At 41.1% G+C, this 24,042-nt stretch overlaps 1 protein-coding gene across 9 annotated transcripts; it reads left to right on the plus strand.

Annotated features, from left to right (window-relative positions):
• The first annotated feature begins 3 nt into the window (after positions 1 to 3).
• pnpla8 (patatin-like phospholipase domain containing 8) lies at positions 4 to 23,554 on the plus strand. Of its 9 annotated transcripts, none has more exons than XR_014123240.1 (20): positions 5 to 272; positions 1,049 to 1,273; positions 2,189 to 2,337; positions 2,699 to 2,949; positions 3,242 to 3,443; positions 3,539 to 3,632; positions 3,822 to 3,892; positions 4,067 to 4,224; positions 4,432 to 4,552; positions 4,835 to 5,044; positions 5,275 to 5,391; positions 5,656 to 5,780; positions 6,203 to 6,332; positions 6,455 to 6,558; positions 7,282 to 7,397; positions 7,764 to 7,798; positions 8,190 to 8,562; positions 8,754 to 8,896; positions 8,967 to 9,635; positions 11,010 to 11,204. XR_014123240.1 is itself a non-coding variant. In XM_027011110.3 (20 exons), the coding sequence occupies exons 2-20, from the start codon at positions 1,078 to 1,080 to the stop codon at positions 9,234 to 9,236; spliced, it is 2,781 nt and encodes a 926-aa protein (XP_026866911.2). In that variant the 5' UTR covers positions 6 to 272; positions 1,049 to 1,077; the 3' UTR covers positions 9,237 to 9,680. The 9 variants fall into 9 exon arrangements, 7 of the variants coding, with proteins under 7 accessions (XP_081568755.1, XP_081568753.1, XP_081568756.1 ...); XR_014123241.1 differs by having other exon boundaries at positions 8,967 to 9,522; XM_027011110.3 differs by lacking the exon at positions 11,010 to 11,204 and having other exon boundaries at positions 6 to 272; positions 8,190 to 8,363; positions 8,448 to 8,562; positions 8,967 to 9,680.
• Positions 23,555 to 24,042: the final 488 nt, after the last annotated feature.

The raw sequence follows: 24,042 nt of genomic DNA on the forward strand, positions 1-24,042 counted from the left end.
AGGTCTACGTCACTTTTTGAAGTACCCTCTAGAAGTTTCAACGGATGAGACACGAACGGCACACATCCTTACTGTTGTCTAATTTATTATAATACGCAACACTTGATTGATTTTCCTTCTTAAAGTGAAGGCTATTGAGTTGGTAATATACAGTATGAAGTATGAAGTTGACAGTCAAGGTGTGCCTTTGTTTACTGTAAGTGATTTGAGTCCCTGGCTTGGTTTCTAGGCAACAGGACCTGCACGGACTCCGACAAAGTAATAGTTAGCGGGTAAGTCGATTAAGTTGTGGCCATTGTAAACTAGCTAGCGAAAGACGGCGAAAAATAAATCTAACAACAGTGTTAATAACTTCATAATTTGAGTTTTGTTTGAGTGACAAGCTACATTTCCCAACCAGAACAGTTAACACAGAATTCCCTGTACTGGGTGCTTAGTTACAATGTTACAATTTTAACTGGTAAACTAACCACATACTTAATGGTGATTAGCTATCAACAATATTGACTAGCTCAGTTTGCGGGTAAGTAGATAAACTCTGAATTTTAAGTTTTATAGCGTGCATGGTAAATAATATACTTAAGATTTTATCATTCTTTCGTTGTGTATAAACAGCAAATGGCATGCTCAGTAGGCCTGCGTAGGTAATACGCGTAATATTTCCTTGTATCCTTGCAGAATGATTGTTTATTGCTTTGGCTTTATTGAAGAATGTATTAGTATTAGCTATAGGACATGTCATTTTAACTGTAAAAGGATACAGTGCATGATTGTCAGTAGCCAAAAATGCCATAAAAAAGCACACTGGTAGACAGATTGAATATTGTTGTACTGATGATCCACGTAAGATTTTCAGTCTTCTTGTTGCACAGAATCATTGTCTGAGGGTATATATGAGGGTATATATATATATATATATATATATATATATATATATATATATATATATATATATATATATATATATATAGTACACGTTATATCCTGAAATGGTCACAGAACTACCACAGTGGACCAACCTTTTGGTCTTTAATTTCTTTTGTTTTAGGTAATGTTCCATAGTGATACCAGGTGAGGATGTCTGTTAAATTGATAAAAAGATGTGACACTGCAAGTGCTGTAAATCAGAGGCTGAAAGCTGAACGTGATGACATGGTGCCATCCATGGCCCAGAAGGTTGCCTACAGCCAAGACACGCAGAAGTGTTTCCAGAACATTCTGGGACCACTATCACTTTTCTCTCATGCAGACAAAGATGATGTGAAGAAAAGAGGTTACATTTTTCTTTTCATATACATTTTACATGATGTTTCTTTTGCACATTTTACACAATTAACATGCTACACTATCCATTACACCAATTCTAAACATACATTTATATATAAAGAACTCTTGGTTGGAGGAAATTAATTCATTTATATGATGAAATCATCCCTATGGGAGATATAATACTAGGTCCAACTAGTTAAAAAAATCAACATGATCTAGATGAGTTTGGGGGCCATTTTAAGAACAGAAGCTTTTTTTCTCCTGACTTCACAGATAGATCAGACATATGCAGTCAAGCCCTTTCTAACTGTTCACTGCTGGACATTGTAGTGAAAGATGCCAGCACTTTAAGTTAAATTATGGTGCTGGGAAACTCTTTCCCTTGGTGCTAGGATGGACTATAACTAAAGGGCACCTGTAACAAATACTAAAAAAAAGAATATACCAGCTCTTCTTATTGGAAAATTTGTCAAAAAAGGTTTTTTCTAGAGCAGTATTACTCAATAGCAGTTAGCTTGTTCACATAAAAATTAAGCATATTATAGCACATAAAACAAGACTGCGAGAAGCACAAACATTCAGCCACTACTTTCATAGCATCACCAAGAACAATGTAATGGTTTTTCATTTGGAAGGTTTATTGTACAGACATTATTTTATTATTGACAAAATAAGAATTGTTAATTTGTACTAGACATTTTATAGCTTTGAATGTTATGTAAAGGAATCCATAACCTATAATACTCTTTTTTCAAATTTATCAAACTGCCTTTGTCTTCTTTCTCACATATTTGTCTAACAAGTATTTAAGATGGACAACAATATGGGTCTTCTACAGGTTTATAATGCATTATAATAGAAAACCTTTACTCCTTTCTACTCCAAATAATTCCATCAAGACATTACTTGTGTCTCTTAGACAGGGCTCAGGAGGCAAGATCTGAGTCATCAGCCTCTGAGAAGATAATGAACGTTCCAGCCACGTTGTCTGAATTGTGCCAGCAGCTGAGAGGCAGGCTCAACCAGCAGTCACCCCCACTCTCCCACACTGAGGACCAGGAAATGCTGGTCAGTCTTTCTCTAGCCTCGCAGAAATCAGGTCTAAGATGGAAAAGAACTGAAACTGGACTTTAAATCAGAAGCCCCAACTAATAATTAATAATTCATGAGGAAATTAATGTGGAAAGGAGGGGAAAATAGGAGGCACTCAAAATAACTACCTCATGCATTTGTATACCGGTAAAAGCATTCTACCAGGAATACTTGGAAGAGTGTTAATTACATTATGATTACTAGAGATTTGGAATAATATTCAATGTGGAGACCATTATTGTTGGAATGCAAGTGTGCATCTGTATAAATCTGTATAGGTCTATGATTTCTTTTTTAAAAAGTCTGTAAATTCCCTGCTGGCTTTGTGGTTCCGAAGGTGTCACTCATCACGTCCAAGCTGGGACTGATCTGGCGGGACCTCTGCGGGATGCTCGGCGACCCCATGCTGACCTCGGACGAAAACAGGTGGCTACGGGGCAGGACCTTTGGTGAGGTGCTGCACATCTGCGAGCGGCTCTACCTGCACTACCTCCACCTGCTGGATGCCCTGGAGCGGCGCAGCGTCTTTAGCCCATGGGCCAACCGCAACCGCCTGGCTGCCCGCATGGCCTTAGACCTCAGCAGCCTGTAAGAGTGTCTAAAGCGGCTTCTGTCCTCTCATTCCACCCCTGAGCCAATTCTGTCATTTGCCGTACTCACTTTTTAAAGTTTTTTTTGGTAACAAATCCTCTAGGTGAGTCTAACAATAAGCATCCATGTACTTGTATTTTCGTTTAAGCACAGCAATCCATATGCAACTACATGAGGTTAGTGAATGTTTAACTAGGCTCCTGGCTATGTAGTAGATGTTATCCAGTGGCTTGGCTTGTGTCACCCCCCCACCCCTGTTACTGTTATTTCACAGTATATCTGTTTACAGTCTGAACGTTCACTCCATACGACGTCGCATCGCTATGGGTATCAAGGCAACACAGGACACGGGGTACCAACAGGTGGTGGAAATGATGCATGCTGATGCCTGTCCTCGTGAACTGGACCTCAGGTTACACGTAAAGCCCGGCTGTAAGAAATGTGCAGCAAGCAGGCAGCAGCAGACAACAGTGGAGAAAGAGCTTATAGAGGTTGTTAGGTGTTTGTTTGTGGGTGTGGGCATGTATGCATAAGAGAGACAAAAAGATCAATGGAGCATTTGAGGGTTTTTTTTATCTCCCTTCAGATCCAAGAAAAAATAGGAGAGTTGGATCTGGAATGTGTGTATAAACTCATACCCTGTCACCTGGAGCTGATAACCAGCAAAATGGAGACACTCTGTACGTTGCCCGTGGGCACAAACACACACACACAAAAGCTCTGTACACATGGGCACACACATACACACACACCCGAGCACTCATTGACCTTTCTACTGTCCATCACTGTCTCTCTCTCTCTCTTTATGTTCCCTGTCACCCTCACATACAGGCAGATGTTGTTAGTTACTGTGTATGATGTGTGTTTAGGTGCCACTCCCTGTTCAACATCTAAAGCAGAGGAAGAGGAAGATCAGTTGAAGACCACCACCCGGCTGAAGGTAATCCACTTTTATGGACTTAAACCTCTTGACCTCCTTATGCATGATACTAAATGTGTAAAAAAGACAAGAGCGATTGTCAAAGATTAATCCATTGAAGAGCTGGAGGTGTTATTGTTATCTAGTTTTGAAAGTTAACAGTAAAGTTTTATATTTTTCTGATGGCTTTCTCAGGGATGTAATTCCATGCCAGAGCTGCAGAGGGAGACACTGCTGGAGGAGCTGGAGATGGCAGCACTGCCTGCACGATCTCAGTCCTCTTTAGGGCTTCTGTCTATAAGCCCGGGTTCTGGCCTGGAGGAGCACATCACCCCTGCTGAGGATCTTAGGAGGTCCACTACACACTCACTGACAGTCACAGATACACCACCTAAGTTCTACTCTAGCATGTGAATTTGGAACAGATTTTTGCCAGTTAGAGGCGAATGAACACATTATTGTCAGTGGTTACATTATATCTGTCTGAAGCTCAGTTACAGAGAATAGCTGCTGTGGTACTCCACATCTTAAATGAGTGTTGAATCAGTGTTTGTATGTAGACTGTTACAGGACGCAAATCCTGTGGAAAAGTTTGACTCTGAGACAGATATCCCACCTCTCATCCGAGCTTTGAGCACCAGTGGCTCCAGCAAACTCAAACAACTGACCCACGTTCTGTGGGTAAACACAGACCCATCCACTCTCCACCCACATACACACACACATACATCCATATGGAGCACACAAGTATGAAGCACACATGCCACATATGCACCCTGGCCATAAGAGTTAACAGGCAGGATAAGTCTGAAAGGCAGGATAGAATATCTGACACAGAAATAATGAGTGCTCTGTGAGACAGTGCCGTGTATAATTGACAGTCAGGCAGATGGTGTTGTAGATGTTTCAATGCTTTTAGGGCATGTTTCTCTCATGCCTCTCTCCGTGTCCATGTTGGGACAGAGGCTGGAGGACGAAGAGGGCCGGCGAAGAGAGACGGAAGGTCAGGGCGAGGCAGAGAGGCCACAGCCACCCCAGGCGGAGGTGGTAAGCGTGAGCATGCCCACCCAGGGTGTGGTGTGGGCGGCGGCTTCCCGCGTCTCTGACAGAGTGTGCCTCGATACAATCAGCATCAGCATGTGCCCCCCTGTCTACAATGACCTCACTGGAGAGGTGCCGCAACTCCCCCGATATATCACACATACACTCAAACACACACACACACATGCTTGGGTATTACAGGAGCTATTTTTTAAATTGTGATTTCAAGATAACTGTGACATAAGGTATGTTTAATAATTCTTCATCATTTATCTACATTCCATTTAAATGCCTGTTTGAAGTGCTTTAATATGTTTAAATAGCATCTTAGTGATAACGGTGTTACTAAATATTTGTTCCAGATTGAAGCTTTGTCAGTTAAATGGTTGGATCGCAACCTGTTTGACAGGGATGAAATTAAAGATGTCTACGAAGAGTTATCTCAAAGTCTTCCGATTCAGTATTTAAACTTTGATGAGGTCGGTACCTTGCATGCCTTCCTGGCTCTGGGTCATACTTTTGTTTCAATTGTGTTCCTTATCATATGTGTTCATATCATACATTTTAAGTGGTACAAAACTTATAAAAGTGTGCATGAATGTTGTGTTTAAGTAATTAGGCTCTTTTTTGTATTACTGATTTTCTTAATATTTAATACAGATTCTGCTAAAACTCAAGCTTTTAAATGCAAAAAAAACATGTTTACCATAGTAAAATGATGATCATTTTGTTTTAATTGTGAGGACCCTATGATAGAGACTTGTCTGAACATTGGCATACCTGTACTTGACTTGAAAAGGAAGAATCACGAAAAGAAACTGATGAACTCTTCGCTACACATGCCAAATCCTTATGGCATATCTCACAGGTTACTCTCTCTTTCCATCTCCTTCTCACTGTTTCTCTTTCTCTCTTCATGAGCATTTTCACTAAAAGCAACAAAAAACAGCTATCATTTCCCATCTGTAGTCAGTAGGACATTACAGTATCAAGCAGCACGGGCAACATTTTTGAGAGCTCTGGGATCATGTATACAAAGTCGCAATAAAGTATAAGTTATAAGTGCAAGGTCGCAAAAGGTTTTGTGACATACATGTATAGTGTATCCAAACAACTAATTGTCAGCTGTGCAAAGTATGCTAGTGGCTGAATTGATGAAAATGCACCTCTCTGACTTTTCTCTTCTCAGTCTGCTCCATTACTCAGCTTTTTTTGTTTTTGTTTTTGTTTTGTTTTTGTCATGGTTTACTTCAGTCACTCTTCTCTTACTCCATGGTTTACTGAAAGCAGGAAGCGCACGGACATGATGGCAGATCATAAGAGGCCAACAGATGTGACGTCTCGTGCATATGCGGCATGGCACCGATGGTGGAAGTCTAATTTGACACCAAATGATTACCTTAATTACCTTTCTGACCAGGTGAATCTCTATTTGTATGTGATCATGTCCGTGTGTCTCTGAGGGTTTGTGTGTGAAATTATCGATGTGATTACTGGTATGAGAGATTACACTGTCCAACTCTTTCTTTCTGTTCAACGAAGCAGTCAGATTACCTGTCCGTGGTGTTTCACCTGTACGACAGTGATGACAGCGATGAGGAGGATGAGTGCGAGAAGCTCCTGCAGCTTCAGAGAGAGAGGAAAAGGTAATTCTTTCAAAAGATGAAGGAAATCATTGCTGCTTGCTTTCTTTTCAGTGCTGATATTCTCTTGGTCAAAGAAAAGGCTTATAAAGGGATAATAACAACAACCACCAGGTGGTGTGATGAATGAGGCACAACACACACTACCTGAAGGAGGCAAAACAAGAACACGTAACAGAAAAACATAAGCAACAGGCTGTGTGCAATGCCACCGACATACGATGTAGGCTAGTGGTGGGGTGCACCGTCACACTCTGAGTGTACATTAAAGCACATAGCTTCATGGTCATTAGTATGTTCATCTTTCTTAGTATGAAGAGCAATTTGATGTCAAATATAAATACTGAAAATCCTTTAATCCTCCAATCTCTGAGGAAAGCCTGAAAGCTGTTTTTCCAAAAGGCGTTTATAGTCAAAGCTACTGCAGAAAGTGTTTTTGATATAGTTTGATATTTTTTTAGTTAGCCACTGATATTTACTTATGATATCTCTCACCTATCTATGAAGATTCAAACGTAGATCTGATAAAACCTCTTGACAATGGTAGTGCTTTTCCTAATGTCCATATACCTCCATCCTAACATCTATCATCCTTTAACAGTACCTGTGATTATGTAATCTATAATCGCCCTTTACCTGCCACAGGTTATGAAACCCGGTCTTTAAAGGGGCTTTTACTGCATAAACCTGTTCATGTTCGTTTACATGGCTGTTCTCTCATCCCAGGAGGCAACTAGCAAAGACCGACGCCCTGAGGAGGCACAAGCAGGCCTACACACCCGGCCTCTGGAACGTCAACTCCGTGCTGCTGGGAGGTCTGGGAAAAGAGCCAGCATTGGATGGCAAGTTGCTCCCCCCCATTGCAACACCTCCCTTGAAAAGCTGTTTTAGTTAGTGTCACTGATTTTGATGCCATTTCATACTGGAAGTACTGGGGCAGCTGGCTCACTGATGGCGAGAATGTTGGCTAGTTTGGGTCTGAGGTGGAGCCGTCATTTGAGGGTTGATGACATCAGTGCCCCTCATTTCCACTTGGCACACTGTGTGTAGCCTTGAGCATTCAAACCCATATTGTTGTTGGGGAAGGGGTATTTTGTTACTTCTGACAGCTTTAAATAATAATAATAATAATAATAATAATACTTGTTATTTACTCTGTGTAAAGGTGAAAGGGCATTGCCATAAAGGCAAAATTTCATGTGTTTCAGAGGTGGAAGGAGCAGATGAGGAAATCCAGCATGTGGTGAGATTGTGTTGTTTTTTTTTTCTTTGGAGTGGAGATATTAAAGTTTTCTAGCATGTATTCATAATCTTTTATATTTCATAGCAATTTCAGATTATATCTAGTTTGCAGATATTTGACAGGGTCACAAACATAGATAAAGCTTAAGTTATTTGATGAAGCATTTTAGCATGAAGCATTTTTAAATGGCTATCCCCTTCTGCAAAACCTTAGATAATGAACAGGGCACCTGTGGAAACCTGTCCCTCACTGTCTAACAGTTGGATTTAAATCTCATAGATGTGCAAAATTTGTAGTAAATAACATGCACAGTAATCCCAGTGGAGTGTCTGAATGAATCTGTATACATAATGGTCACTGTTTACTTGTGTGTGTCTGGGGGGGGCTGCAGGTAAGGGGTGGGCAGGGGGCAGTGGACAACCACACCCACACCATGCCTGAGGGGGACGAGCAGGTGCAGGCCAGGCTGGAGAGAATCTGGACTACGCTGCACCTGTCTGAGACACAGAGGCTGGACATGGCCATCAAGTACAGCTCCGCCACACACCGTGACAGGCTGGAGGAGGTGGAGCACGACAGCCCACTTGTACCATCTATTGCTTCATCACCAATGTCTGTACACACAGTGCAAAATCCTATGTGTCCTCAGGCTATAGTGGCATGGGAGAAGGCAACTAATCTGATCCAGCAGAGGGAGAAAGTGCTGTTGCAGCTGGAGCAGTTTGAGAAAGTGGCATCTGATCCCAACAGGTTCTTCCAGCGAGGTGTCTATTTCATGGCTTCAGCTTGTAATCAGGAAACAAATAAACCACCAAAGCTTATGAACTGTTGAAGCCTTTATTTATTGCAGCATGACACGCCAAAGGAATGGCTGAATTGGGCTGCTTTTTTGTGTGTTACCTTCTTCCTGTATCTTGCTTAGAGGTACACATAAGCCCTGTCCCTCCCTGTCAAGGTTACAATGGTACCTCTGCTGCCAGGATGGAGGAGGCAAGCAGCAGAGAGAAACTTCAGTCTCAGATAGCAGCTCTGGACAAGTTGTTGTCCCAGATCATCCATCACATAGCTGTCACCTTCAAGGACACTGTCACCTATAAGGTGTGTACACATTTGGCGGGTTGGGTTAGGGATTTCCAACATTGCATTAACTGGCCTGGCACTGTTGCAGGGACGGCCATATGGAGAGAAGATGCGCTGGGACTGTGTGGAGATGCTCTACTGGCTACAGCAGGAGAGACGGGCTCAGGCTCTGGAGAAGCTGGTGGAGGGGAGGGGGATACTGCCAGCTAGGCTGCCCCCTATTAACTCCAGCCATATACTCTATCCCCACCTCCACCCTACCCCAGAGGAACACTTCCCACTAGCCATTGAGGAGAATATCCAGTGCAAGGAACTCCTGTGTTTTCCATGTACAAATATTGAAGCTAATGCTAAATAAAAAAAGTAGGTTTTGATTACCCTCTGCATTACATTTTATCATATGGAAACTGAACATCTAAAATGATTTTTAATGTTTATTTCTCAATTCATTTTGGGTTTTTTGAGAGTACAACAGAATTTGTATAAGTCAGGAAACTTCAAAATTATGCAAAACTGTGGTTATTGCATAGTCCTATAGGTGGCAGTAAGCGTGTTGTCCCTTTATAGAAGAGCACATTTAATTCAAGAGAAGGAGGAAAATAACCTGCCCCTTTGATACCTAAGACGTAGACGTTTTACTAAAGGTAGCGTAGCTAGCTCTTTTTATGCTTTTGTAAAGAACAGACTTGCTCTGATTCATTTCACTCAGCTCACACTTTCTTAACAAAATGATAGCAAGTTGTATGGGATGAAAGGGGTATGTTATGCTGTTTTTATGTGTCTGATTAAACGGTTCATAATATGAAGTGCAAGTTGTCATCCATTCATAGCTAGATAGTTAGCTAGCTAGCTAGCTCGCAGTTGATTAACTACCGTAGCATTAACTAACTAGGTTAATGGTATCTGGCCGATACAACAAACCCATATTAGCACAACAGCTAGCTAGAGTAAGGTAAACTGTGGAATAAGTTATTCCCTGGTAATAAAATTAACCCAATGTCGTTGCGGTATCTTAGCACAGTTGTCTAGCTAGCTCGTTGCTTTTGCAACTTTTGTAGGCAGTACCCGAAAACCAAGCTAGTTAGCTAGCTAGCTATCTCTAGCTGGCTGAGTAGCTATCTAGCTACATGTCAAACGTCCTATTTTCACTTTAGCAGGGGATTTTAATGTAGTTAACGCTTCTTTGTTGGCTGTGAGTTGTGAGTGGTTTGTCAGTTATTTGTTCTCAAGAAATAGCATACTACTTTTTAAAGGAATACTTAGTTTTTACTTAAAAGAACCCCGTTTACACGTTTAACCATTAGTCATTTAGAAAGTGATAGAATCTTGAAGTAAAGCTTTGCTCGCAATCACATCTTTGAGCCACTTTTCACGGAATCTCGTTTTTCCTGGGATATGTATTGTTCGGTTTGATTCAACTTGATAGTGGACTTCCACAGGCAGCGTTTGAAGTTTCATCTTGGAGATCCTGATGACAAAGTAGACAGACGCTGTGTTTTTAGGGATTGGGTGACGGTAGGTAGGAATACTCCACAGGGCCTTGTAATGATATTGTTTCTGGAACTCAAGCTCGGTTTCCTGGATAAACCTGATGCTAAACAGCCAGCTTGGGTGCATCTCCCACGTACCCATGTACTCCTTGATTTGTTCTTTCCCCAGCTCGACCGTAAAGTCTTTACAAGAGACCCAGTCAATATTCCAGTCAGACTGTTTACTCTCTGACTTAGATAAGGTCAGCATGCTGTGTGTGCCATCCAAAACAGTATTCACAAATTCTGATGACCTCAGGTCCAGTTGTTCGTCAGCCGGTGTGGTCTCCATTATGGTTACGATGGATGTATTCTTAGGTTAAAAAAAGTCCTCCTTTATAAAACGATCGAAGTTTGACGTTTATTTAGCTGGGTTAATGTTGTTGCGGGTTTCCATGGCGACCAATACTCTGGAAGCTGTTTCCGGGTATTCGGTCTTCGTAATGGCTAATTCAGAAATACCTTAGAATGTCACAATTTTCAGATTGTTTAGCGCATATTTTCCGTCAAATCGAATGGACTTTGCCCTAAACATGCAAGATATCATGCTCCAGAGCCTGCATTTCTTCTTTTGCTGCTAACTAAAGGTTTAATCTTTTCAGGTGGCTGTAAGGATGAGTAATCTTACTGCATACAAAGACAGACTTGTTCAGCAGATGGCAGCAAGCCAAAGTTAAGCACTACATGGATGAAAGCTTTACTCAGGTGTGGGAATTGGAAGGCTATGTACTGAGGATCTAAAAGCCCCACTCTAATAAATAATACCAGAGATCGCTTGAGTGGCCTCACCGCATGTCGCGTATCAAGAACACATTAGACTCTGTCTCCAAAGCCATTAGTGGGACAGTGAACACGGAGGTCTTCTCCAAGATAACACGCCTCCGACCCAGTGCTACCTCCATGGGCCAAAAAATACAGGTGAAAATGGAGAGCCCTGAGCCTGAATCTGCTGTGGTTGTGACTGTGTCAGCACCTGTGCATCTAAAACCCAAAGAGGAAGTGAAGGGCAAAGGCATTAGCAGAGATGCCCTCAAACTGCCAGTTAGCCCAGCCATGCCCCCAGGAGCTGTGTCCACAACGGTATCCAAACAGACCCTGCAGCGTTTCCAGCCAACAGCTTTCACCGTGGACATGGATGAGACCTACAACCACTTGGCTGAGCATGTGAACACATACTTTGGGAGCAGTAGCCAAGAGGAAAACAGGCCTCAAGGAAGGGGCGGAGACACCATTGCGCTGCCAAGTGCCACTCTCTACATTGGGACAAAGCAGTGTGTCCCTGTGCCACAGCCTGTGGCTCAGAAAGTTGACCCAGACCCACCCACCCCGCCTGCCCTTGACCAGACTGGTGTGGGCTCAAGTCATCCAACCACAGAGTGCACTGTGCCTGCTATCCCCAGCCCACAGAAAAAAGGCATCAGCAATTACTTGTCTTACAAGAGGCCCAAAATGCAGGCTTTTATGGGAAACTACATTGCCCCTCTGATTCCCAAGTTCAGGGCCGATTCTGCAAATAAGGACAAGGCACATGAAGTGGGCAAGGCTCAGAACACAGAGCAGGTGGAAACCAAGGCGCAGGGGAAGGAAAAGGTCCAAAGTGTGCTCTCCCAGAAGGAAAAGGTAACACAGACCACAGTAGAAAAAAGCATGCCAAAGACATTATAGCAAGCTTGTTGATCTCAGGCTTTATTAACAGTTGTAAAATAGGACTTACATACGACACCCTACTGGATCATGCACTATAAAACCTGGTTATATTTTTATAAATTCACTCAATACACACCTACCTGGCTGCTAGGTGTACTTATAATACACTATATAATACACTGATTTCCAGTTAAGCCTAATCACAATTCTCAATACACTAGGAATAAGCAGCAGCAATAAACTCTTAAATGCAACATCAATAGGCATAGAAACTTTGTATATGCTGACCAGAAGGTAACTAGGTTGGCTAAGCTGGGTTAGCTGAGTGTCACAAGAAACTACTTCCCAAAATAAACATGTTTTTGGCTTTGGCTATTAAAACATAGCAGTGATGTCTGGGAGTGGATGTGGATATAGTAACCATTGTCGCAGTGGATTGAATCACTCCAAGCCATGTATTATACAATGTAGCTTTACTTCAGGTGGTACTTTTCCACTGCGGTCCAGAGTTAAAGTCATTAAAGTCATTTATAGCAGTATTTCTCATGGCCGTGTTCAGGTCATGGTACATATTGTTTGCTCTAACCCAGCTGCCCTTATGCCTGAAGGAAGTATTCAGTATTCGTAATGGCTTAGTTTAGGCATGCTGGAAGCTTAGAAAAAAATTATGACCTGGGTTGAGAAACAGGCCCAACAAAATGCTGGTAGGTGTCCATTACTTGCTTGTCTTCTGATGTCATTGTGCTTCGCTGGGTATTATATCTCTTATGAAATTCCCAGGTTGGATGTGGATGTGAACCCTTAGAACTGTCAGATGCAAGCAAGTAGTGTCCTCTTGTCTGATTGAATTGTTCTGTGATTGGCATGTAGATCAAAGCACGTGTGAGTGTGGATAACAAGACTAGAGCACTGGCACAGGGTATAAGGAAAGTCATCAATATGAAGATCACAATCAGCAGGGTGGAAGAGCTGAGCTACCACCTGCTGGAATTCCCTGAGACTAGAGGGGTTGCTGTCACAGTAAGTCTGTGTTCCTGTAAATGTATGACTGTGTGTGTATATCTCATTGGTTTCTTATGAGTTTAAGTTATCATTATTATCTGTCTGTCTGTTTCTCTTTCTCTTCTCTCTACCCCCCCCACCCCCCCACCCCCCCACCCCCCAGGAGAAAGTAATCCCATATTTGCTGCGCTTGCGTCAGTCACAGGACCCTAATCTACAGGCTGCAGTGAGGCTGGCTCTTGCACTAGTGGGCTACACTGACCCCGTCAAGGGCAGAGGCATTCGAGTCCTCTCCATAGATGGTGGAGGGACAAGGTAGTTCCATTAGATGGAGACACAAGCATTTTCAGGGCTGAGATTTTCTTTGGATTTGGGTTAAAGGGTAGTGGAGGAGTACTTCTAATGGGAGTGAGTGATGTGTCCCTGCTGTTCTTCTCTTAGGGGACTGGTTGCACTGCAGACTTTGCACAGGCTGGAGAGTCTCACCGGGAAGCCAGTCTACCAGTTGTTTGATTATATCTGTGGAGTCAGCACAGGTACAGAGCTGTAGATGTCTTACTGAGACCCTTGCTCTCTTACTGGTTTTTGACCATAACTTGACATAAACCGTACAAACAGTCTTTCAGTGGTGGAGGTAGTGCATAACATGGAGGTTGTGCAGGATAAATCAATGTAAGCATCAAGTTGTGTGTGAGAGTAAAAATGTGCCCTTTACCAAAGAAAACCCCATACAGTTAAAACATCAAGCATTTTCTTTGTTAGGTTTAAAACCCTGATGCTGCCTACATAGCCAAAAACAGACCTACCTGTATTTGGAGCCCTTCATCCCTCAAGTACAGCACATCTTGAACTATCGCTCCTTATGACACAGGGACGACATGCCTCAAGTCTCTTTTCTGTACTAGCACTCAGATGAAGAATAAACTGGCCCCTAGACAGACCCGAAAAAACTGCCAATTTGAAATAACATATAAAAGTAAAATATTGTAGCAGTAGTAAAAAGTAGTTTAAGTGTCTAAATGTGACATTTACATGTACACAACAGCCTTTCTGAGATCTTAGTCCAAGACGCTGGACCTATCCATCACATTTGCATAGCTGAATAAAATGTGTTTAGTCTTATTTACATACACAGCAGCATATTCCAACTTTAAAACAGTAAATACTCCTTTCATGAAGCAAAAAAAGTTGACCCCCTAAGCATCATATTTTTAAAAAATAAAACAGGCTTTCTGATGCTGACATGACACCATTCCTTTAAAAATCTATCTGCAGTTATAATGCAATTATTCAGAAATACATTTCATGTAAAAGTCCACATTGCTTTTCTTCCCAACATCAAAAAATTGCATTGTTTTGAATTTTAATCTTAAATGGCATCTCCTTATCCTCCCAGAAATCTTTAGTTACTCATGTTTGTATTGTCATCATAAAGTTGTCACCGCATTTGTGTTATTGCAAGAAATTACAGCAATGTGTCACAAGAACTTTGTATGAGACACAGAGCCTCGACCTCAGCGTTTGCATGTCTGAATCTACCTTTAATAGTCAATTTCACAGTTAAATTTGGCCTGGACCACATGCTTTAGGGACAGTCCGACCTCGCTGTTTACGTGATTACAGCTTAGTTTGACTAGGAGTCTTAGATTGACTGTTGGTGTGCACGTAAATGTAGTTACCATTGTACTGCTGTAACATGGCATCAGTGAGAACTGAAGTGATTATCAGTGTGAGCAAAAAAAAAGGCAAATCAATTAGTTGTTCAGTGCAATGATGAGACCTTTTACTAGTTGGCTGTGCTGCCTGTATTTTGTTGAACAAAGTGCTTTGAGCTGTGGTATTTTCTTAGCAGAGGAAGCATGTGCCAATGACCAGACTTTTTTGCACATTAGGTTTACCTGTTGGCTGTCAACTTTAGCTGCTGCTAATAGCAGTGCAGGGGTGTGTGTGACCCTGACCGTGTTAAGCGAATATAAGATGAGCCTCAAGAATGAATATGAAAACAATACACGTCTGTATTCTAGTTTGTTGTACCATAAATTGTGTTCTGATACATTTTTGGCACCACTGTGGCACTGTTATGGTACACGGAATGTAGGAATATACCATGTCTATGCTCACTGACTGTGTTTCCGTTTCGTATAGTCTAAGCCAAATGTAAAGAAAATCCGATAACATTATTTTTGTACTGTAATATTAATAAAAATACATCAGCATCATCTTAGCTTCAGCAATTAGCAGTAGTTAACAGGGCTTGGGTGCCAGTTTGTGAAAGGCCCACGTTTGTAGCTGATGGTGAACTAACGTGGCTGCCGGGCAGGTGCCATCTTGGCCTTCATGCTGGGTGTGTTCCGCATCCCTCTGCCTGAGTGTGAGGAGCTCTATAGGAAGCTGGGCTCCGACGTCTTCAAGCAGAACCTGATCGTCGGCACAGTGAAGATGGGCTGGAGCCACGCCTTCTACGACAGCCAGATCTGGGAGGACATCCTCAAGTGAGACAATGAATCAGTGCTCTTTTCCCACAATTTATAATAGTACAAAGGCTGTGTACACCATCATGTGAAAGACAGTGGTACACTGCCTGTGTTACTGAAATGGGGTATGCTGTAGTGTCTGTTAAACATATTTTGAGTTCCTAAATTGTACTTTTAAATTGCAATTTAAATCTGACAGAGAGAGAATGGGGGATAGTATTATGATTGAAACCACCAAAGACCCAGATTGCCCAAAGGTGAGTTTCATTTAGACCCTTAGGTGACCATTCTTGTCTTGTTGAACCAACACTCTGTTTATTAGTGCTGCCTTCATCTTCCAGGTCGCAGCAGTGAGCACCATAGTAAACAGAGGGCTGCCGCTGAAGGCTTACATCTTCAGAAACTACAATTTCCTTCCAGGGGTGCGTTTCCACTACCTAGGTGGCTGCCAGCATATGATGTGGCAGGCGATCCGAGCATCATCTGCAGCCCCAGGCTATTTCCAGGAGTATGTTCTTGGGAACGACTTGCACCAGGTAAACTTGCCATTGCTGCTAGTGACTGTTGATTTGATTTGAAAATTCAGCCTTGTACTCTTAAGTGGGCCTTGATTATATTGCCAATAATTAAGTCATTTAAGGGGCAATGCTGAGATCAACAGTGTTTTAGTAGCTGTTATGGGCCATTAAAGTTTTAAAGTAGAAATAAAATGGAAAACTGTTGAATAAAGAGAGGTTGTCACATGGAACTGACATATTGTGAACTTCAAACACTGTTGTTACCTCTTTAAATGTAAGTCCTGCATAAGCGAAACAAGGTCTTAAATCAGACAAGTTCCAAAAATCCTAGACTGTCATGTAACAGTCTTGACTGATTCAAATTTATGCTCCTAAAATTTGCATACAAAAGCCCACATTCTACCCCAGGCCCAGACGAAACTTGAACAGTTCTGCAGGTATTGTGAAGAACAAACACATTGACAATGGAGAAACAGGATCCTGGATAAGTTGGTAGTTTGCTCTGCACATTTCACTCTGGACAATTTTTCAAACCATATATCAATAATATCAAGAAGGCTTTTCTCAGCTTTTGACATTGAAAAAGGGGAAATTATAACTTTATTCGAATATGACCGCAACCTCTAAGTAGATAGCTTTCTGTGCTATGTGGTTTTATCTGCTTTTTGTTGGTTGAAGACAGATCATCTTACATTGAAAGTTTCATAGTAAGCTAACAAGTTTAATTTACTTTGTGTCAATATTGAAACCAAGTGGTATAACTATCAAAAAAGTATGATAATCTTTTTTACACAGAGGTTACTTTTATTTTCCTGCATGTCATACTCAAAAAATATAAGATAATATAAAATGTATCTTTGTCAACTTTTGGTCAATTTGTTATTCAGTTTTATTTGAGAACTGAAATATCCTCAATTTCAGGCTCAAACATACAGTTGGATGCCAAAAGGCTGCATGGTTCACCTCTCTCAGCTAGCTAGTGAGCAATTGAGTTTGACCTGTTAATTCTGTGTGAGCCATCATAGTGCCTTGCCTGTAACAGAGCTAGTCACAGCAATTATTCATCAATTATTTGTGAACCCATCAAAAAAATAAAACAGCTAGTTTCATTCTAGGGCAAAATGATATGGATGTAAATAGGTCTATAAAACCTTGTCTGGTCATTTTTCGCCTTGAGCAAAGTCACATACCAACAAAGTCACATCAGAGAACAATTTTAAATAAGTGTATTTTAGGGAATCTTTAATGTTATAAATACAGATAGATCAAAATTGATTTAAATGTCTGATTTTAATGGATCTAAGGAGCTCAGTCAATCAGAGTGCTGTCATGTTATTCACTTGAGGCCTTGACAGTGACACTCAAAGCTTTTTTTAAAAAAAAAGGTCATTGAAGTTGACTGATATCCCCTGCACTGAGATCAGCATGTAGTGGTTTGAACACTTCAATAAATTGACAATTAAATTATGCTAATATTATTTTAAGATTCCTGGGAAAAATGTAATTAATGATTAACTATCTTTTAAACGAACTATTTATCAAATACTTATTTGTCTGCGGGTAATGAACAGGGTAACTAACAAATTAAATAATAAATAAATAATAATAAATTATAAAATAATAATTTTTCAAATTATGCAAGTTCCCAAAATGAAAGAAACATACAAACACAGTCTGAGGCTACACTGTTGACCAGACAGTACTTGCTTGTTATAATTTTGAGCCACTCTGAACAAGACTTAACCTTATACATAGCGGCCTATAACCACCGCCACTGCGCTCACTGAGCCTTTCAGACCACATGCTTATTTTGTCTATGGTCCGTCTGCCTTCCCATCGTCATTCCTTTAGAAGACTAATTTCCCTTCGTGGGATTCACTCTGTCTACCCAATTACCTTTCTATTACCGTTCCTGTCTATCTCCTCTGCTCACCTTTAGACTGTTCCTTCTTCTGAAGCATATGTTTTAATGTTTAATAGTGCTCTTGCTGACCTGATAGTCACTTGTGCCCCTACAAAAACTAAAACATTTTGAATAGTATTGAACTGTTCTCATTAAAAATCATAAATGACCTCCTCTTATCTTACTGTGCCCTCTCCATTGTTATCCTACTCAATTTAACTGCTGCTTTTGAAATGGCTTCTCATTCTATTCTACTTTCTAGGCTCCATGAGATGGGTATTAATGTTTCTGTTCTTAATTGGCTTACCTCCTACATCTCAGATAGAAAACAGTTCATTACTCTCTCAGGTCATACTTATTCTACTTCTGCCCTTTCTCAGGGGGTCCCTCAAGGTTTAGTTCTTCGACCTCTGCTATTTATTATCTACATCCTTCCATTTGATCATATGTGTCAAACTGGATTTTCATTGATATGAAAATGACACCCAGATATACTTAAGGATGAAACCAATTATTATCCCAACTCTCAGGTATTTGGAAACCTGGCTATGAAGCATAATTTTCTACATCAAAATTTTGCAGTGTCTCACAGTCTACTGCTGAATCTCTTATTCATGCCTTCATTTCCTTCATTTATCTATTTTCATAACTCTCTTCTCCCAGTATTGGGTTCTCAGACATGCTTTACAAACATCAGATGTTTCATAAGTCAGCCACATGTGTTGTGGCTCATACCTCCTCATCTCATCATACCCATTTTACATGTCCTTTGGTTTCTGCTTAAATTTCACATTTCAAAATTCTCCTCCTTACATTAAAAGCTCTTAAAATCTTGTTCCTGTCACAGTGCACCAGGCACCCAGCCCAAGGGACATGGCCACTGCCACACACATAAACACCACAACTTCCTTGTTCCCAATCCCATGATTTATTATTACCTGTACTGGTCCCTCATTTGCCTTTTGTTTCATCCTCTATTTAAGCTCACAGGAATGCTCTTCCAGTGCTGTGCATTGTTTCCTCAGTGCTGTACTAGACACTTTGAGTGTTACCTTTGCTCTACTGCATCCCAGCTCCTTGAGTTGTTCTGCAAGCGCCAGATTGCTACTATGCTTTATTTTTGCTTTTTTCCATGGAGAATAAACTCCAAATGTGCCCATGCATATCACTCCCTCCCTGCACCCATCACAGTTCGCTCTCATCTCTGCTCTCCTTCACCCCTATACTCCACCTGTACTCTCAGGTCGATCTGTTAGCTACCTCTCTGTTCTTGTCCTGTACATGTACTGTATTGTATTCTCTGTTATGTTTTTGCTGGCTCCGTATTTATGGTGTGATTTCTCTCTTATACTTTGTAAGCGTCTTTGGATTATTGAAAAGCGATGTATAAATTGAATGCATTATTTATTATTATTATTATTATTATTATTATTTACTCATGACTGGAAGCCACAGTCATGAGAGTGAGAGCAAAGTCCTTGGGCGGCATGTAGCAGCACGAAGGGCAACTCTATGCCATCCTGCTGTGCTGTCGCCCACTGAGCTCCGACCCAGCAGGGCCCTCAATGTGCCCGTTGTCTGGAAAGGGCTAGGAAACGGGCAGCCATGACACCAAATGAATGCGGCAATTCAGAAGCGCCCTCTGCCTGAAGAGACGTGAACCCCTCGAAGAGGCCGGCCCCATTGATCCAGGAAAGTGGCAGGCACGTAACTGATGGTGCTACCACAGTAAGATGAGAGGGAATTGTCTGTGCTGGAGAGCCTGCTTGGCCTATGGCGCAAGTGGAAATATTTGCCTGGTTGCCAAGGCTTTGGGAATTCATGGTAAATGACAGAAACAGCCAATTTTCTGTGGATCGAATTAAACCTTTTTGAGCGAGATAAGCCTTGCATATCAGACAAGTGGACCAGATACTTTTTTTTCAAGAATTCCTAATGTTAGAGGTGTGATCTGATTTTGTTTAGATTAATCTTTCAGTGTGTGTCAAACAGCACTTATTTTAACAAGACTAACAAATGCGAGAACTTTGTAGTTTTGCCTCATTTAAAGCCTGCTTGGATAAGTGGACCAGGTATGTTGTCTGTGTGGTCCTTACAGCCTGTAGTGTAAGATGGCAGATACCAGAAATGTTCATCTTATTTTGATTATATTAGAGAGTGAGATGATATCATGTGGTCTGTGGTGAATTGAAAACCTGAAAAACCCAGTGTACTATATAGAAAAGTATAGGTGTCAGTCTTTTTTTCCAACTTCCTCTTCTGATAAGCTTTTGTTTGTGAGATTTGTGACTTCTCACCAGGTATTAGAACATCAACACTGTGCATAATTCAGTTTGCTTTGGATAAACAGCTGAACTAATTGCATGTTTCTATATGTACCAGTGGAATAAAAATAATATAATGGGATTACTCACTCTGCAAAGACAGACATAAAGCTGTAAAATATGTCCTCCCATATGTCATTAAGAGTTTGTGTGCCAGAGCTGGTTATATGCACATAGGCCTGTGTGGTAGACTCACTGTTTGTCATCAGAGGGTTTTTTTTTTAATCTATTTATTTATTTATTTATTTTATATCCAGTGCAGAAATAGACCAGCTGGTGACTTGAATGAGATGATGGATTGATTCCAAGTGACCTTGAAAAGACAAAGTGCGCAACCCCACACCCTACCCTATGTGGAATAGATACTGGTGCTTATGCTTCTACCAAGGCTTTTACTGTAGGGGTGTGGGGCTGTGTGGGTGGGTGGGGGTGTGTGTATGTGTGTGTGTGTGTGTGTGTGTGTGTGTGTGTGTGTGTGTGAATAGACCTGTGTTATTGTGTTATTTATGAGGCCTGCATTTTAATGTTTTGTCTGCCTACTAACAGCATTGTTTCTTGAGTTAAACAAAATGGTTTCTAATGCATTTGGAGATAAATAACAGTGACCATGTTGAACAATCAGAGGATAGGAGGAGGGGATGAAATCTAGAACTTTTCCTTTGCTCTTTAACATACACTTATAAATACCCATAATTAATGCAACCCACCCCACCCCATGGCCCCTTTTGGGCATCTGCTGAGTCTGCATTGCCTGTGTAATGACTGCTTCTGCAGAGGTGTACTGAGCTGTACTGAGTACACTCAAGCCCCTCCCTCGTAGGCTGCGCCCAGGAGCCCCGCCCCCTCTCCTCACTTGTACCCATCCCCCACCTTGTTGAATCATAACTGGCAGACTTTGAAGGACAAGAGCTACCTGCCAGTCAGTCTAAATGCATGTCTCTTATGGAGAAGTGCAGCATTATAATACAGCACATATCACGTGACCTGCTCTACTTCAGGCTCATGTCCAGGAACAGTGTAATAGAGTTTTTAGAATTAATTTACTAACGCTACATCTTGTGACTCAGAACATATAGCTACATTCTTGCGTTTGAGTATGGCTGACTTCAGAAACTTTCTAAAATGCCATTTTAAATTTATGTCGCTTAAGATCCTTGCCAGGGCTTATGTTTAACCTGCTGGTTCTCCTGCTGTTATACAAGTATCACACACCATCTTTTTTGTGTATTTTGAGAGATGGTAGCATCATAGTTATGACCTCTCTCTCTGTCTGTCTGTCTGTCTGTCTGTCTGTCTTTGTTTCTTTTGTGTGTGCAGGACGGTGGCTTATTAATCAACAACCCAACGGCGCTGGCTATCCACGAGTGCAAGTGTCTGTGGCCCAACACGCCACTGCAGTGTGTGGTGTCCTTGGGCACAGGACGCTACGAGGCCACCAGCAAGAGTGCCTCTGGTACCTCCACCAGTCTGAAGACCAAGCTCACCCATGTAATCAGCAGCGCCACCGACACCGAAGGTGAGCAACTTGGCTCTCCTCAACTCGTGTCTGTTCCTGTACTGGCCAACAGTCATGGGGTCTCCAGTTAAGTGATTTAGCAAGGCTGTTCATGCAATTATAACTTTTCTTAATAGGTAAGGTGTGGGTAGATAGAGATATCGTTAGCTTGTCTTTTATGTATATATAAGTATACATACAAGCTGACATTTCTTCCCCATCCTCTTGCAGAGGTCCACACGATGCTAGACGCCCTCCTTCCCCCAGACACCTACTTCCGTTTCAACCCTTACATGAGCGAGGACATCCCACTGGACGAGAACCGGCGCGAGAAGCTCAATTTCCTGCAGGCTGAGGGCCAGCGCTACCTGGAGCGCAATGAAGCCAAGATGAAGAAGGCTGCCAGTGTGCTGTCTCAGAATAAGAGCGCCATCCAGAGGCTGGCCGAGTGGTTGCAGCTTAAGGCGGACATGTACGACGGCCTCCCCTTCCACTCCAAACTGTGACCATTGTCGAACCGTGGTGGCAGCATGGAGTGTTCGTAAAAGCACCGTCTAAACTGACATTGCACAAGCAGATGACCCCAAGACCATGAATAGGTCATTGGATTATCTCTGTGCAGCTCGCACTGTGCAGTCACTTTAGCAGCAGGCCAGTCTGAGCCACAGTTCTGTTGTTAAAATGACGATTCAGTAGCAAAGCTTATGAGCAAATTTGCATGATTTTGACAGGAACTGCAAGGTAATGAAAGGCTCATCGTGGGTACATCCTAATGTTTGCTGTGTTGATCATTCTCTCACCTGTCTCTGGTATGTCCTAGCCAGGGCCAATGAAGGCACTTTTTGGGAAGTTGAAGGTTTATTTAAATCATTAAAGAGCTTGACTTGAACATTTGGGTCAATGAAAGGTTTTGTGTTGTCTGCCTAAAAAGGCACTTTTAACTGATAGCATATTTTATCTTCATTGTTTTCTGTTTGTTTGTGTTCGGGTTCATTCAGAAATTGTTTTTAGTGTATAATTGTAGAAATTAGTTGTTGTCTCATTTGTGTCTCACCAAAGCCCTCTGTTGGTCAGTACTGTTTTAAAAGCAAACCATAGTTACCTTCAGTTTATTAACGTGCACTGTAATTTTAAAAGCACTTGGATATTGTTTATAATTTAAGTGATTGTGGGCTAAAAGATTTCTTTACAGCTCTAACCTGGATTTTTTTCTACTCTCAGTGGGATGATTGAGTATAGGTCATGTTCAACTTTGTTATATTTAATATTGTTAAATGCCATCACACAAAGCACTGTTGGGAGCAGCTTTTAATAGAGTTGAATTATCATCAAGTTACACAACACTAAACCAACTTCCTTAAATGGGCCATTGTGTTAACAGTTATTGTATAGTGTGTACTGTTGCAGCAAGATTCCATTTTAAATCCTAGTACCTCAGTGTTTCAGATGATGAGTTAAAATAATGGTGATTTTTGTTTTTCATTTTACTGGTTAGGTTTCAATAGGGAAAACAAAATAATTTTGCTGATTGTAGTAGGTATATATATATCCTCTACATGATGAGGACTTAAATCCTCCAATAATAATGTTATTTAAAATTATTTGAAATGAACATGTTAAACATTCATCATTGTCATATTCAAGAGTGAGTTTTCAGTACACAGTGGAACATTAAATCATTGTATGTAATGATGTTATGCAATTTACAAAAGTTCACAGAGTGCTTTAATAAGAGCAACTCTTTAGATTCTATAGAGAAACAAATGGCTCACTTCAGACTACAAGTTTGTGTCTTATCTGTGTATGTACTTAGTGTCAAAAGGTATTTCTGCATAATATTTGTTTGTATGTTTGTTTTTTAACTATATCTTGTAAATTGAAGGGGCCAAAACTTGTAGCAAAAATGCAGAAAACCATTTAGAAAGCCAAAAAAATCCACTTTTCCATTTTGGTGGAAAAACAAAATTGTCTCAAAGAAATCTAAAGAAGCAATTATTCTTCCTGAAGGCTCTGCAATTAACCACCAGTAGTTGGTGCTAAGAATTTAGTTTTAGACTTTTTTTGTTTTAGAGTTTGCGCTGCTTCTATAGCATCAGAATTGTTTAAGGGTGTGTTATGACCCCATCTAGGCTGTGAGGCTGTAACAAGGAAAAAAGTACAAATGACTAATGTAATGGAAGTTGTGAAAACATGAGCAGCAACAAAACAAACAGAAGCACAATTGGAAGGTGTTTTTCAGTGTATTTTACAGAGGTTATGATTCATAAACAAA

This window comes from Electrophorus electricus, chromosome 4 (genome assembly GCF_041902795.1).
Source record: "Electrophorus electricus isolate QZ-2024a chromosome 4, ASM4190279v1, whole genome shotgun sequence".
NCBI classification, from domain to species: Eukaryota; Metazoa; Chordata; class Actinopteri; order Gymnotiformes; family Gymnotidae; genus Electrophorus; species Electrophorus electricus.

Bases quoted from the DNA above. Each gene is read 5' to 3' on its own strand.
- pnpla8 (XM_081712627.1), top strand. From the start codon at position 1,078: ATGTCTGTTAAATTGATAAAAAGATGTGACACTGCAAGTGCTGTAAAT. The intron at 4,225-4,431 runs GTCCACTACACA...GTTTGTATGTAG, and splicing joins CCTGCTGAGGATCTTAGGAG to ACTGTTACAGGACGCAAATC. The intron at 7,799-8,189 runs GTGAGATTGTGT...GGGGGGCTGCAG, and splicing joins ATGAGGAAATCCAGCATGTG to GTAAGGGGTGGGCAGGGGGC.